A 16,579-nucleotide genomic window follows, 5' to 3' on the forward strand; every position below is an offset into this window, starting at 1 on the left:
TACATGTATCCTGACTTACTCATTTGCTACCTAACGCAAGAGTACTAAACAGAAATTATTTTACTACCTCTGAAACTTTGCTGTTATATATTTTAATCAAATATGTTTTTTTCTAAGTTCTGTCTTAAATGCAGTAAAGTGAATACATCTTAAGTGTACAACTTAATTTTTACATATATATGCTCCCATGTAACACCACCTAGATCAAGATCTATTCTTTCTTAGCTTTTAATTGTTTGTAATTTTCTGAAGTTTCATTATGATATACATAGGTCTTGAGTTTCTTATTTATTCTGATTGAGATTAACTGGACTTCTTGATCACTGTAGGTTAATATCTTTCATCAGTTGTGGAAACCTGTCAGCTGGTATTTCACTTTTTGTTTCTGTCTCATTCTCCCTTATCTTTCCGAGATCCCAGTTGAATGTATGTTAGAACTCTATTTGTTTACTAACTTGCCCAGTGCAGAAATTTTTTTCAGTAACTTAAGATTATGAGAAATGTACTTTTCGTACAGGATTTTTGGAACCCACTAAAGGATTAGCTTAGCCACTGTAGATGAAAACTGGGAAGATACTAATTTAAATGCACATTGTAGACACATACAGAGAATGTCTCATAAACTGTATAATTACTAAAAGGATAGCCACAATGACAAATCTTAAACAGTAGTTTGGTTTATTTTCTTTAACCTGAAAGACTATTGGACAGCTCACTTTCTATAAAAATTGTAAATGTCGTTTTTTGTGGATTCGTAGAAAGAATTATAAAAAGTAGATTTCTACTATTAGGGAAAAACCATTTCTCAAGTTACTAAGTACAATTTTTTGCACTTAATATTTCTAAATTTATTAAGTAATTTATAATATTAGAAATCTACATTTTAACTTTGCTGTAGAACTAAGGCATGAAGTTTTAATTTTATGGTAGAAAAATTGTGTTTTTAGCTAAGTAAAGCTCTAAATCCCTTTAACTTTTTGCCTCCCATTTACAACATGGTTTGTTTTTTGTTTCTTTCCATTTTAGGATGGTCTTGTTAATGTAGGATGGATGGACTGTGCCACCCAGGATAACCTTTGTAAAAGCTTAGATATTACAACAAGTACTACTGCTTATTTTCCTCCTGGAGCCACTTTAAATAACAAAGAGAAAAACAGTATTTTGGTATGAATCACTTTAAACTAATTTCTTTACATATAATGTGCAAACACCCTCAAAAATAATACATTATTTTTGTAAGCAGTGAGCAAAGAAATGAACAATTTATATTGTCTGATTGTGGAACCCTTATTTAGAACACATACTTAATTTCTGAGATTCTTTTTAATACATGCTTCAAATTATAAAATTTAAGGATTATTTTTAAACTGACGATTACATTTCATTTAAAGTCATTACATCTTTACATTTAAAATTACCTTACATTTAAAACCATTATATTTTTAAACCCCAAAAGTATGGAGTACATTCCTAGGTTATACGAAAGAGCATTTATACCATGAGTTTTCATTGTTTTCTATTTAATTGTTTATTTTGTTTTTTTTGAGATGGAATCTCACTCTTGTCGCCCAGGCTGTAGTGCAGTGGCGCAATCTTGGCTCGGTGCAACCTCTGCCTCCTGGGTTCAAGTGATTCTTCTGCCTCAGCCTCCTGAGTACCTGGGATTACAGGCGCCTGCCATCATGCCTGGCTAATTTTTGTACTTTTAGTAGAGACGGGGTTTCGCCATGTTGGCCAGGCTGGTCTTGAACTCCTGACCTCAGATGATCCGCCCACCTCAGCCTCCCAGAGAGCTGGGATTACAGGCGTGAGTCACCGCACCCAACCTAATTGTTTATTTTCTAATGTTAAAAATATAGATCAGTGGTAGTTTTGGCTGGGGCCTAAGTATTTTTCTAAAGCACCCCGTGGGATTCTGGTGTAAACTCAGTTTTGACATCTTGTAATGTGGTATACCTCCTTAAGTTTGAGTGAGGAAACTGAAGCTCAATCTAGTTGTCAAGGAGCTAAGATAAATAGTGGGATATTGGATGGGTCACTGCGGAATCCCAAAAGAAAGTAAGGACTCTGATAAGACAAATCTCCCTTAGTTTTCCCTCTGTACTTTAATTCTGCTTTTTTAGATGTTGATAAAGATAACATATACTCATTTCAGAAATTCATATATGGCACAGAGCTATAAAAGAAGATGCAAAATTCCCTAAAACCAAATCACTAATAGACAGCCATCATCAAATCTTGGTAAATACCCATCCAGATCTCTACTGAAATATATATGCAATTACGACTTTGTGCCAGCAATTCTCTAGTTTATACCTGTGACTCACACCTCTGTTCTCCACTCCAGATGTATTATACACATGCACCTATACATATATGTGTGGATGTGTGTGTGTGCTTGTGTATGTATATGTGTGTGTGTACATACATACATATCACTGCTCATTCAATATCTTCCCTAGGATATTAGTCAGTGTCTCAAAGTTAAATGCCTATAACCATATTCCCAATATCCCTCCATAAATCTGCTTCATCCAGTTTTTTCCCATATTATTTGATGAAAACTCTGTCCTTTATTATTCAAGCCAAATGCCCTGGAGTTATTCTTGATTTCTCTTTTTCTCATACCTTATAACCAATTCATCAAGAAAATCTATGGCTTTATCTTTAAAATGTGTTTATACACATCAAATGGATGGATGGATACAGATACGTAATTTTTCATAAATGGGATTATATAGTAGATTCTATTTTGTAATCTAGTTTTTTCACTCTGTATCAGGAATATGCTTTATTTAAAAAATGTACATTTTATATGCATACTTTATCATTTTATAAATGAATATGTATACATTATCCTTGAAGTAATTAATGATCCCTGGATGGTAAGTCACTGACTAGATGTGACATACTTAGTTTAATCAGTTCTTTCTTGGTGTGTGTTTCTACTTTCTCAAGATGATAAGCAATGTTGTAATGAGCAATCTTGTATCTTTATCCTTGTGCATTTTTTCAGTTATCTGTTTAGAATGGGAGCACTGTGGCCATTTTAAACTCAATTGGTATTGCCAGATTGCCCTCCGGAAAAGTTGTACTAGCTTATTCTGTGCCATCAGTCAACAAGGATTGCCTACACCCTGTCCAACAATAGAGCCTCTTGCCTTGAGTATTATAATCTCTGGGCTTCATGATAGAAAATTACAAGGTCAAAGGCTGTCTGAGACAGGAAACAGAAATGAGTGACTCTGGAAATGTAATAACAGGGAGTGGTGAATTAAACACTACTTGTCCCTCCCCAGAAGCAGTCAGGTTTTTTTTTTTTGAAACAGAGTCTTGTTCTGTTGCCCAGGCTGGAGTGCAGTGGTGCGGTCTCCACTCACTGCAAGCTCCACCTCCCGGGTTCACACCATTCTCCTGCCTCAGCCTCCCGAGTAGCTGGGACTACAGGCGCACGCCACCACGCCCAGCTAATTTTTTGTATTTTTAGTAGAGACGGGGTTTCACCGTGTTAGCTGGGATGGTCTCGATCTCCTGACCTTGTGATCTGCCGGCCTTGGCCTCCCAAAGTGCTGGGATTACAGGTGTGAGCCACCGCACCCGGCCGCATTCAGGTTTTAAAAAATAGAAAACAGTATGCCAGCTAAATATATCTGGTAGGTGGAATTCAGAGGCTAGATAAGACAGCAGTCCTTTATAGGTGTAACTAACAAATTCTCCTCTAACAGAAACAGGTTTATAATGAGATTCTAGTAGATTAAGCACTGCAAGTTTATATAGGCTGTGTAATAGGCATTTTAGTAAAAGTCTTCATAGTGAATAGGACTAAAGTGAATAAGATGTAGAACTGAGGCGTGAAAGATTTGTTATGGCATTTTAAGCTCTTTGATAGCAGGAACTATTTCATATAGACCTCTAAGAATGTTTATGATATATATATATATCGTATATATCTGATATATATTTATATATATATTTATATATATAATATCTCATATATTTATATATGAGATATATACGATATATATCTCATATATATGTATATACATATATATCTCATATATGTATATACATATGTATCTCTATATATGTATATACATATGTATCTCATATATATATATACACATATATATTCAGTTTTAAGAAAAGAATCTTAGGAAAAAAACCTGAATTTTTATTCTTATGTTGTACCTATTATTTTTAGCCATATGTTTGTTCTCATGTCTAGCATGATTAAGCTGTGGATTCCATGATTGTTCGTACAAGTTTTTAGTGAATTTTAGATCTTTCAAGTAATACTTAAACTGTTAAACATAGATGGTTCATAATTAAAGACATATCTTAAACTCTGTTTTGTCAACTTTCATATACATTTTCTTGATGTAACCATTGCTGCATTCTTTATAATAACAGCTGCTTCATTGAGAGAATCAGACCAGCAGAGAGAGAGAGTTATAATGACAAAATATGCTGAGGATAAAATATTGACAAATAAAGAAGATTTGTTAGAAGGGCCTTTTATACTCATTTGTGTTTTAAATAAGAGACTTGGGCCGAAAACAAGTTTAAGATAAGATCTGTATCATTGTATTTTACTCTAAAAACTCCTAAGTGGTTTGGTTTTTAGATGAAAACCTCTATAATGAGCAAAAGTCCATTCCAATTTTCCACTTCTAAGTTCCTCTTAATTAATCTTAATTATTGGTTGGGGAATGAAGTGTCTTTGATAGTCTGTTATTCTTCCTTCTAGTGTTATAAAAATTCTTAAGTGAATGTGTAAAACATTGGCATTCTGTAAAACATGGTTAGCATTAAAATTAAGCTAAAGATAATGTGGTTTTTCTTGATGATTGGGAGGTCACTCAGGATTATTCTGAGCATTTTTATAGAATACACATCATAGTTAATTGAAAATTCCAGTTAATGCAACATCTTATAATGGAATTTATTGTATATCACTATTTAAGAAACAGCTTAGTTATATAATATTTTTGATAATTGCCAAAATACACTTTTTTTGAAAAAAGACATTTGGAATTGTTTGAAAAACTATTTACCTTCTATAATCATTTTCCTAAAAGTACTACATTGGAAATTGAAAAAACAAAAGATATCAAATATAATGAATATTTATTCAAAAAGATTACAATGTGATTTTCTTTTTCTAGTTTCTCAACTCATTGGATGCTAAAGAAATATATTTGGAAGTAATACATAATCTTCCAGATTTTGAACTACTTTCGGCAAACACGCTAGAGGTAATGTTTTTATTAATAATGATAAGTAGCAATGAATGTTCGTAACATTTCAAGTCTTAACATTTTAAAATTAGCATTTGTTTTATTCATCTCTAGAGAGAATTGAAAGTAGCAGTTTCAAAGGATTATATATTAGTCAATTGTAGGTTAAATTCTAATTGGAGATCTGGTGTTGCCAATTCAGGATGGATCTGTAGTTCTGGAAAACCTACTCAGTCCTGAAGGTGGGCTTCAAAAGGAACATCAGAAAAGGCAGAATTTTAATCAGAGCAACTTTGGATCTGATTCATAACTTTTTGTTCTTGCTTACAGAACGGATTATATTGATTACTAAGAAGAAGTATTCAGTTTATGGATAGAATGCTGAGAAATATTGCTTGTGGTAGAATCAGTTTTTTTTCCTGTTAGGTTGGTGCAAAAGTAATTGCAGTTTTTGCCATTTGAAAGTAGTGGCAAAAACCACAGTTACTTTTGCACAAAACGAAATACTTCCTAACCACAGATCTTTTGAAGTCTGTATCACTACCAGATCTTATGTGCTAAGCCTGAAAAAGCTGACAACTTTGCCACCCAACTTTTTAGCTATATGCTGTTAAAATCATGTATTTGTTTTTGGCAGTCATCTACTTTAAGATTTTATAATTTAGTGACTAACCCTCCTGTAATATTTCTTTATTTTACATAGCATTATTCTAAGTAAACTACAAAATAAGAGAATGAGTGGGTCCGAATTTTAGACAGTATTTTGAAATAATGGGTAGGGGAGCTAAAACTAACTTCAAGTCGTAGAAATGAAGATTAGAACCCTTAGAATTTCCCATCTCTGACATTTTGTTTTCTTTATCACTTTTAAGGATCGTTTGGCTCATCATCGGTGGCTGTTATTTTTTCATTTTGGAAAAAATGAAAATTCAAATGATCCTGAGCTGAAAAAACTAAAAACTCTACTTAAAAATGATCATATTCAAGTAAGAAAAATGTATTCTGCCTAGCCTTCTGCTGGTGTACTTTGTTGTTAATTTAATACATATAATTAAATTTTAAATAACATAAAAACTCTTATTTGAAATTATAAGAAGCCTGTAAGTGCTTTTAGTCTTGGTTTGTGCTTTCTTTTCCTCTTTTTTATTAAAAGTTTATATGTAATCTGAAAGTGGTTAATTTTCACTTATTTTGGCATTTGATAAACCTGTATCATACAATTTTTCTGGAATGCATACTGTAGGAGGTTATCTTTCCATTTTTTAAATTCTTATTTCTTTATATAAGTAATGCTTGGTCATTGTTTAAAAATCAGGACAATAAATAAGTACAAAAATAAAGCAATTATCTAAAAAAATCACCCATACTCTTAACATTGTCCATAACCCTGGTATGTATTTACTCTATATAACCATTTAAACATTTTGTGAGTGCCCATATGCATATGTAGGCATATGTATATGTGTGCACATGCATACATACTGTAATGGCCATTGTAATATACACGTGTAAATTTATATGTCTGTGTTTTAATCAAAATGGATTCACTATATGCTTTTTTTTTAACTTCTGTCATACAACAATATCATAAACTTTTTCACAGACCTGTAAAAATGCATATATATTTATATGGATATAAAATCTCTATATCCATGTACACATGTATATCCTCCTTATTCCCTAAAGGCTACATAGCGGCTTACTATATGGTTATGCCATAATTGTTTAGGAAATCCTCTCTTACTGATTTTATGTTGTTTCCTTTATTTTTTATATCAAACGATGCAGAACTTGTCTTTAATATGGGAAATTTTCTTCTCTTTTCTTTTGAGACAGAGTCATTCTGTCACCCAGGCTGGAGTGCAGTGGCGTGCTCTTGACTCACTGCAACCTCAGCCTCATGGGTTCAAGTGATTCTGGGTTCCAGTGATTCCCTCCAGAGTAGCTGGGACTACAGGCACATGCCACCAAGTCCGGCTAATTTTTGTACTTTTAACAGAGACTGGATTTCTCCATGTTGGCCAAGCTGGCCTCGGACTCCTGACCTCAGGTGATCCACCCACCTCAGCCTCCCAAAGTGCTGGGATTACAGGCGTGAGCCACCACACCTGGCCACATGGGAAATTTTCAACTCAAGGTTATGTTTTCTTAAATGGTTTTTATTCTCATTACTAGAGTCCTCCAGAAAGTTTTATCAGTTTATAATCTCACTGACAGCACGTGAGTGGCGATTTCTCCACGCTGTGCCCACCGTGGTACTATCATTCTTTATAATCTTCACAATTCCGATAGGCCACAAGTGATATGTTAACAATATTCACTTTAATTTAATTGCTTTCAACTGGTTGGGGAAAAAATACTTTGTCATGATTATTAACAAATCATAATTGTTCTCTAGTTAATTTTCTCTTTATATCTGTGGCCCATTTTCTTTTTTCTGATGGGATGTTTGTCCAGCTTTTTGGTTTTTTTTTCTTTTTTTTTAATGCAATGTAGTGTCACTCTGTCAGCCAGGCTGGAGTGCAGTGGTGCAATCTCGGCTCCCTGCAACCTCCGCCTCCCGGATTCAAGCAGTTCTGCTGCCTCAACCTCCCAAGTAGCTGGGACTACAGGTGCAAGCCACCACGCCTGGCTAATTTTTGTATTTTTAGTAGAGACGTGGTTTCACCCTATTGGTCAGGCTGATCTCAAACTCCTGACCTCAGGCGATTCAGCTACCTCAGCCTCCCCAAGTGCTGGGATTATAGGCATGAGCCAATGCGCCTGGCCCTTCTTGTTTCTTAATGGATCTTCTGTCCTAAATGCCACAAATTTGTTCCCGGTTTAGATTTGGCTGTTGTGCTTACGCTCTTCTTTTTCACACTCTTTGAAAACATCACTTTTTTCTTCATTATTTCTGCTTCTGAAAGTGATCTCTCCTCTGTCTCAAGATTATATAAACATTCTCTACATCTTCAAAAAGTAGGTTTCTGGAATAACTTCATATTTTCTTGAGAATTCCTCAGGTTTTTTTTAACTCTCTAGGAAACATTTTTTAACTAAATTGAGTCTTAGTATTAAATGTAAATGAATTATTTCTGTCTCTTATTTTCATAGCCTGTTAGCTTCTGTTTAAAAACTGTGTCATTAGGGCAATGCCATTTTTGGATTATCATGAATATTTACAAATCAAATGGGTAAGACAGTGTTTTTATCAAATTTGACCTTTTTCTCCTTTAGGTTGGCAGGTTTGACTGTTCCTCTGCACCAGACATCTGTAGTAATCTGTATGTTTTTCAGCCGTCTCTAGCAGTATTTAAAGGACAAGGAACCAAAGAATATGAAATTCATCATGGTAAGAATGGAAAAAAGGATAAAAAAAACTTAGCTTCATTTTCAAATAGAAGTTTTCTAATTGTGCTTTTTAAACTTATTTTGTACGGACATGCTTACTGTAAATAACTTTTCTCAGTAAATATGAGGACAGATATTTTGAATTATATGTAGTCACTTTATTCTCTTTACCCTTCTTTTTAACATAAATGCCTTTTCTCTATTCAGTATTTTGATCAGGATTTCTGGTGATAAGTCAAGCTAGTGAGAAATTTAAGTCCTGCTTGTTTGCAAAAGTAAGCAACACCTGCAGTTTATATTCCAGCTTGCCATGTGTATCATCTCAGCCATTATAGGCAATTTCCAAACATTCTTTTGGATTTTTCTCCCACTAGACTTCCAGACTTCTCCATTAACTGCCTTGTTATCTTTCTTGCATTTATAATTTTATTTCAGCTTATTTGGGACTTTAGCTCTGCATTCATGTGAGTGCAGTCTCAATTCCAAGAGTTTGGACTACAGCAGAGTCCTTGTCCTGAAAGAGGTCAAATACAGCAAAAGAAACACACAGACTACCAACTACCATGCAGTTAAGTGAACAACAGATACCGATGAAATGCCCATTAGCACCTAGCACTGCTTTCAATGTTGAGGATATAAATTTGTAAGACATGAACTCCTTCAAGAAGTTTAAAATAGTGTAGCAGGGAACGGAGGAGGGAGATCCATAAGAAAACATAAAAAATACTTTATTAATGGGCCGGGCGCGGTGGCTCACGCCTGTAATCCCAGCACTTTGGGAGGCCGAGGCGGGCGGATCACGAGGTCAGGAGATCGAGACCATCCTGGCTAACACAGTGAAACCCCGTCTCTACTAAAAAATACAAAAAATTAGCCGGGCGTGGTGGCGGGCGCCTGTAGTCCCAGCTACGCGGGAGGCTGAGGCAGGAGAATGGCGTGAACCCGGGAGGCGGAGCTTGCAGTGAGCCGAGATCGCGCCACTGCACTCCAGCCTGGGTGACAGAGTGAGACTCCGTCTCAAAAAAAAAAAAAAAAAAAAAAAATACTTTAATGGTCATTGTATATTAACGACAACAAGATCAAATAGACTTCTGCATAGTAAAGGTCAAGAAGTGGTATTTGAATTGAGCATAAAGTGCTCAATTTCCCCAAGCAACTATAGGGGAAAAGAAGTGAGACCTCTAGGCTGGAGGAACTTTGGGGTAAGATAACCCTCACAGTAACTACTGTTTATTCACTGCTGTCTACAAGTCAGACATTCTGCCAGAAGCCTTGCATACGTGATTCATTTTTATCTTTACAACAGCCCAGTGAAGGAGAAAATGGAGACTCAGAAAGGTTAAGTAACTTGCCCAATGACAGACAACTAGAAACTAGCCATGGTAGATTTTGAATCCAAATTTGTCTGACTCCAAAACCTAGGCTTATAGCCGTTAAACTATACCATGCACTAAAAGTGCTAGAAATGACTAAGTTTTAATAATGGAATAATACTCTTTTTTATCTCTGAAATAGTTCTCAGACCCCCCCTCTTCTCTTCTCTGTGCTTACTGCTTTGTTTCAGGCCCATCATCTCCTTCATCTATGATAGTATTATCCTCTGGGAGGATTGCTTATCTCCTAGCCTTTCTTCCTTAAAATCAATTCCTTGTTTTGTTTGCAGTTATTACCCATTCTTGTGTCACTTTTCTGCCTTGACTTTCCTTATTTCTTATAGCATAAGCTTCAGATTCCTTAGCATAGAAGCAGTAATCTCATCTGTTTTGCTCACTGCTCTATCTCCAGCACCTAGAATGGTGTCTGGCACATAATAAGAACCCAGGAAATGTTTGTTAAGTGGATAGGGTATGTTCACAGTCTGGCTCTGCCAGTTTTCCAGTCTTAATTGCCACTGCTGCCCCTCCAGATAGTCTTAGCTCCAGCTACCTTTGGATGTTTGTGAATGCCATGTTCTTTCACTCCTTTGTGCCTTCACACGATTTTTCCTCCTGCATTGTAATCACTCCTTCCTGTTCCACAGAATATTTAGCAAACTCCAAATTGCCTTTCAAAACTTAAAGCAGCTTCTTCCCTGGGAAATATATTATGAATCTCCAAGCACTTCCTTTTATGTGCTCTTACTAACTTTGTAATAGAACTTACATTGTTTCTTTGGATTAAAATAGTTATTGAGCATCTGCATGTACCAGGTACAGTACTGAGGAATAGGAAAAAATGTGAACTATACTTAGTAATCTCTAATACAAAGAGCATTGTGGACTATTAGGGAAAACAGACAAGTAAATGAACACATTTTTATTTTTTTTTTATGGACAAGTTTTTTTAATTTGAATTTTTTTTTAATTTATTATTATACTTTAAGTTTTAGGGTACATGTGCACAATGTGCAGGTTAATTACATATGTATACATGTGCCATGCTGGTGCGCTGCACCCACTAACTCGTCATCTAGCATTAGGTATATCTCCCCATGCTATGTCTCCCCACTCCCCCCACCCCACAACAGTACCCAGAGTGTGATGTTCCCTTCCTGTGTCCATGTGTTCTCATTGTTCAGTTCCCACCTATGAGTGAGAACATGCGGTGTTTGGTTTTTTGTCCTTGCGATAGTTTACTGAGAATGATGATTTCCAATTTCATCCATGTCCCTACAAAGGACATGAACTCATCATTTTTTATGGCTGCATAGTATTCCATGGTGTATATGTGCCACATTTTCTTAATCCAGTCTATCATTGTTGGACATTTGGGTTGGTTCCAAGTCTTTGCTATTGTGAATAATGCCGCAATAAACATACGCGTGCATATGTCTTTGTAGCAGCATGATTTATAGTCCTTTGGGTATATACCCAGTAATGGGATGGCTGGGTCAAATGGTATTTCTAGTTCTAGATCCCTGAGGAATCGCCACACTGACTTCCACAATGGTTGAACTAGTTTACAGTCCCACCAACAGTGTAAAAGTGTTCCTATTTCTCCACATCCTCTCCAGCACCTGTTGTTTCCTGACTTTTTAATGATTGCCATTCTAACTGGTGTAAGATGGTATCTCATTGTGGTTTTGATTTGCATTTCTCTGATGGCCAGTGATGATGAGCATTTTTTCATGTGTTTTTTGGCTGCATAAATGTCTTCTTTTGAGAAGTGTCTGTTCGTGTCCTTCGCCCACTTTTTGATGGGGTTGTTTGTTTTTTTCTTGTAAATTTGTGTGAGTTCATTGTAGATTCTGGATATTAGCCCTTTCTCAGATGAGTGGGTTGCGAAAATTTTCTCCCATTCTTTAGGTTGCCTGTTCACTCTGATGGTAGTTTCTTTTGCTGTGCAGAAGCTCTTTAGTTTAATTAGATCCCATTTGTCAATTTTGGCTTTTGTTGCTATTGCTTTTGGTGTTTTAGACATGAAGTCCTTGCCCAAGCCTATGTCCTGAATGGTAATGTCTAGGTTTTCTTCTAGGGTTTTTATGGTTTTAGGTCTAATGTTTAAGTCTTTAATCCATCTTGAATTAATTTTTGTATAAGGTGTAAGGAAGGGATCCAGTTTCAGCTTTCTACATATGGCTAGCCAGTTTTTCCAGCACCATTTATTAAATAGGGAATCCTTTCCCCATTGCTTGTTTTTCTCAGGTTTGTCAAAGATCAGATAGTTGTACATATGTGGTTTTATTTCTGAGGGCTGTGTTCTGTTCCATTGATCTATATCTCTGTTTTGGTACCAGTACCATGCTGTTTTGGTTATTGTAGCCTTGTAGTATAGTTTGAAGTCAGGTAGTGTGATGCCTCCAGCTTTGTTCTTTTGGCTTAGGATTGACTTGGCAATGCGGGCTCTTTTTTGGTTCCATATGAACTTTAAAGTAGTTTTTTCCAATTCTGTGAAAAAAGTCCTTGGTAGCTTGATGGGGATGGCATTGAATCCGTAAATTACCTTGGGCTGTATGGCCATTGTCACAATATTGATTCTTCCTACCCATGAGCGTGGAATGTTCTTCCATTTGTTTGTATCCTCTTTTATTTCCTTGAGCAGTGGTTTGTAGTTCTCCTTGAAGAGGTCCCTCACATCCCTTGTAAGTTGGAATCCTAGGTATTTTATTCTCTGAAGCAATTGTGAATGGGAGTTCACTCATGATTTGGCTCTGTTTGTCTGTTGGTGTATAAGAATGCTTGTGATTTTTGTACATTGATTTTGTATCTGAGACTTTGCTGAAGTTGCTTATCAGCTTAAGGAGATTTTGGGCTGAGACAGTGTGGTTTTCTAGATATACAATCATGTCGTCTGCAAACAGGGACAATTTGACTTCCTCTTTTCCTAATTGAATACCCTTTATTTCCTTCTCCTGCCTAATTTCCCTGGCCAGAACTTCCAACACTATGTTGAATAGGAGTGGTGAGAGAGGGCATCCCTGTCTTGTGCCAGTTTTCAAAGGGAATGCTTCCAGTTTTTGCCCATTCAGTATGATATTGGCTGTGGGTTTGTCATGAATAGCTCTTATTATTTTGAGATACGTCCCATCAATACCTAATTTATTGAGAGTTTTTAGCATGAAGGGTTGTTGAATTTTGTCAAAGGCCTTTTCTGCATCTATTGAGATAATCATGTGGTTTTTGTCTTTGGTTCTGTTTATATGCTGGATTACATTTATTGATTTGCATATATTGAACCAGCCTTGCATCCCAGGGACGAAGCCCACTTGATCATGGTGGATAAGCTTTTTGATGTGCTGCTGGATTCAGTTTGCCAGTATTTTATTGAGGATTTTTGCATCAATGTTCATCAAGGATATTGGTCTAAAATTCTCTTTTGGTTGTGTCTCTGCCCGGCTTTGGTATCAGGATGATGCTGGCCTCATAAAATGAGTTAGGGAGGATTCCCTCTTTTTCTATTGATTGGAATAGTTTCAGAAGGAATGGTACCACTTCCTCCTTGTACCTCTGGTAGAATTCGGCTGTGAATCCATCTGGTCCTGGACTCTTTTTGTTTGGTAAGCTATTGATTATTGCCACAATTTCAGCTCCTGTTATTGGTCTATTCAGAGATTCAACTTCTTCCTGGTTTAGTCTTGGGATAGTGTATGTGTCAAGGAATTTATCCATTTCTTCTAGATTTTCTAGTTTATTTGCGTAGAGGTGTTTGTAGTATTCTCTGATGGCAGTTTGTATTTCTGTGGGATCGGTGGTGATATCCCCTTTATCATTTTTTATTGCATCTATTTGATTCTTCTCTCTTTTTTTCCTTATTAGTCTTGCTAGCGGTCTATCAATTTTGTTGATCCTTTCAAAAAACCAGCTCCTCTTTCTGCTAGCTTTTGAATGTGTTTGCTCTTGCTTTTCTAGTTCTTTTAATTGTGATGTTAGGGTGTCAGTTTTGGATCTTCCCTGCTTTCTCTTGTGGGCATTTAGCGCTATAAATTTCCCTGTACACACTGCTTTGAATGCATCCCAGAGATTGTGGTATGTTGTGTCTTTGTTCTCGTTGGTTTCAAAGAACATCTTTATTTCTGCCTTCATTTCGTTATGTACCCAGTAGTCATTCAGGAGCAGGTTGTTCAGTTTCCATGTAGTTGAGCGGTTTTGAGTGAGATTCTTAATCCTGAGTTCTAGTTTGATTGCACTGTGGTCTGAGAGATAGTTTGTTATCATTTCTGTTCTTTTACATTTGCTGAGGAGAGCTTTACTTCCAAGGGTGTGGTCAATTTTGGAATAGGTGTGGTGTGGTGCTGAAAAAAGTGTATATTCTGTTGATTTTGGGTGGAGAGTTCTGTAGATGTCTATTAGGTCTGCTTAGTGCAGAGCTGAGTTCAATTCCTGGGTATCCTTGTTGACTTTCTGTCTCGTTGATCTGTCTAATGTTGACAGTGGGGTGTTAAAGTCTCCCATTATTAATGTGTGGGAGTCTCAGTCTCTTTGTAGTCACTCAGGACTTGCTTTATGAATCTGGGTGCTCCTGTATTGGGTGCATATATATTTAGGATAGTTAGCTCTTCTTGTTGAATTGATCCCTTTACCATTATGTAATGGCCTTCTTTGTCTCTTTTGATCTTTGTTGGTTTAAAGTCTGTTTTATGAGAGACTAGGATTGCAACCCCTGCCTTTTTTTGTTTTCCATTTGCTTGGTAGATCTTCCTCCATCCTTTTATTTTGAGCCTGTGTGTGTCTCTGCATGTGAGATGGGTTTCCTGAATACAGCACACTGATGGGTCTTGACTCTTTATCCAATTTGCCAGTCTGTGTCTTTTAATTGGAGCATTTAGTCCATTTACATTTAAAGTTAATATTGTTATGTGTGAATTTGATTTTATGGACAAGTTTTTAAAAGTGTTTGCAGTGGAGAGTATTTATTGTTTATTGCTTAGTAGTAAATTACCCCAAAACTCAGTGGTTTAAAACAAACATGTATTAATTCACAGTTTTTGGTGGTCAGGAATCTGAGAAAAGTTTAGCTGGGTAGTTCCAGACACGGATTTTCTCATGAGGTTGCATTCAAAATATGCAAGGGCTATGGTCATCTGAAGGCTAGACTGGCTACAGGGTCTGGTTCCAAGCTTACTTTTGTGATTGTCAGGAGGCCTCATATGTCAGGAGGCCTAAGTTCCTCACTGGCTGTTGGCAGAGGCCTCAGTTCCTCATCATGTGGGCCTTTGTAGGGCTGCTCTCAATATGGTAGCTAGCTTCTCTGATAGTAACAGAGATGAAGAGAAGTAGATTTGTAAAAGACCAAGAATGCAAAGTCAGTATTACTTGGTGACTGATGAGATGTGTGGGAGGTCAAGAGAGAGAGAGTCAAAAATAATACCTGTGTTTCTGACTTGACGAAATTGCAGTTGAGTGATCGTACCGTTCAATGTAAGTGGACTGTGGTAGCAATGTAGAAAATGGATTAGTTAAGGAAGACTGGGTGAAGAAACACTGGCTAGGTTATTGCAGAAGGCCAGACTGAGTTCAGGCAGTAGCAATGGGTTGGAAATGGTAAGAGATGGAATGGATAGAATTATTATGATACAGGGCAGAGAAAGAAGTCAAGGCTCACTCTGGGGAATTATATTTAGGCACCTAGTGGATAATTATGTTATTGCCAAGATAAGGATGGTGAGAAAAGGAGCAGGTTTGGAGGAAAATAACACAGCCTCAATTTGAATATATTGCCATGTGTCAACGACAGAGACGTCTTCTGAGAAATGTGTCATTAGGTGATTTCATCCTTGTACAAACATCAGAGAGTGTACTTAAAAAAAACTAGATGGTATAGTCCACTACACATCTACGCTATACAGTATAGCCTATTGCTCCTAGGCTACATCTGTATGTGTTACAATGTACTGAATACCATAAGCAACTGTAACACAGCGGTAAGAGTTTGTGTATCTAAATGTATCTAAACATAGAAAAGGGGTAATGTGTTGCACTACAGAGTTACAACAGCCACACCATCACTGAGCCATAGGAATGTTTCAGCTCCATTATAATCTTATGGGACCCCATCATATATGTGGTCCACCATTGCCTGAAATGTCATTATGCAGGACTGTATTGTGTTTGACATGTTTACGTGATATCCAAGTACAGTTTTTCACTGGGCAGTTGGTAATATGGGTTTTGAATTCATAAGAGAAGTCTAGGTTGTAGAAAACGATTTAGGAGTTAGGCCATAGTAATCACTGAAGTAAGCATAAATATTTTAAAGAACCCTATAAAAAAAGTCATTATTCTACCTCTGAAGATGAGGGAACATTTCAAAGAGATTTTGACTTTTTTTTTTTTTTTTGAAATGGAGTCTCACTGTCACCAGGCTGGAGTGCAGTGGCGAGATCACTGCTCACTGCAACCTCCACCTCCCAGGTTCAAGCAGTTCTCCTGCCTCAGCCTCCTGAGTAGCTGGGACTACAGGCGTGTGCCACCATGCCCAGCTAATTTTTTGTATTTTTAGTAGAGACGGGGGTTTCACCATGTTGGCCAGGATGGTCTGGATCTCTTGACCTCGTGATCCACCCACCTCGGCCTCCCAAAGTGCTAGGATTA

The 16,579-nt window shown here is 36.7% G+C and overlaps 1 protein-coding gene across 1 annotated transcript in view; it reads left to right on the forward strand.

The window, feature by feature from the left end:
• DNAJC10 (DnaJ heat shock protein family (Hsp40) member C10) overlaps positions 1–16,579 on the forward strand; it is a 62,192-nt gene that overhangs the window by 18,227 nt on the left and 27,386 nt on the right. Inside the window, exons 10-13 of the mRNA XM_004032915.5 lie at positions 1,027–1,164; positions 5,166–5,255; positions 6,110–6,223; positions 8,457–8,571. Of these exons, the coding sequence (XP_004032963.1) occupies positions 1,027–1,164; positions 5,166–5,255; positions 6,110–6,223; positions 8,457–8,571 (457 nt within the window). The remainder of the gene's footprint in view (positions 1–1,026; positions 1,165–5,165; positions 5,256–6,109; positions 6,224–8,456; positions 8,572–16,579) is intronic.

Source organism: Gorilla gorilla, chromosome 11 (assembly GCF_029281585.2).
Source record: "Gorilla gorilla gorilla isolate KB3781 chromosome 11, NHGRI_mGorGor1-v2.1_pri, whole genome shotgun sequence".
Lineage (NCBI taxonomy): Eukaryota > Metazoa > Chordata > Mammalia > Primates > Hominidae > Gorilla > Gorilla gorilla.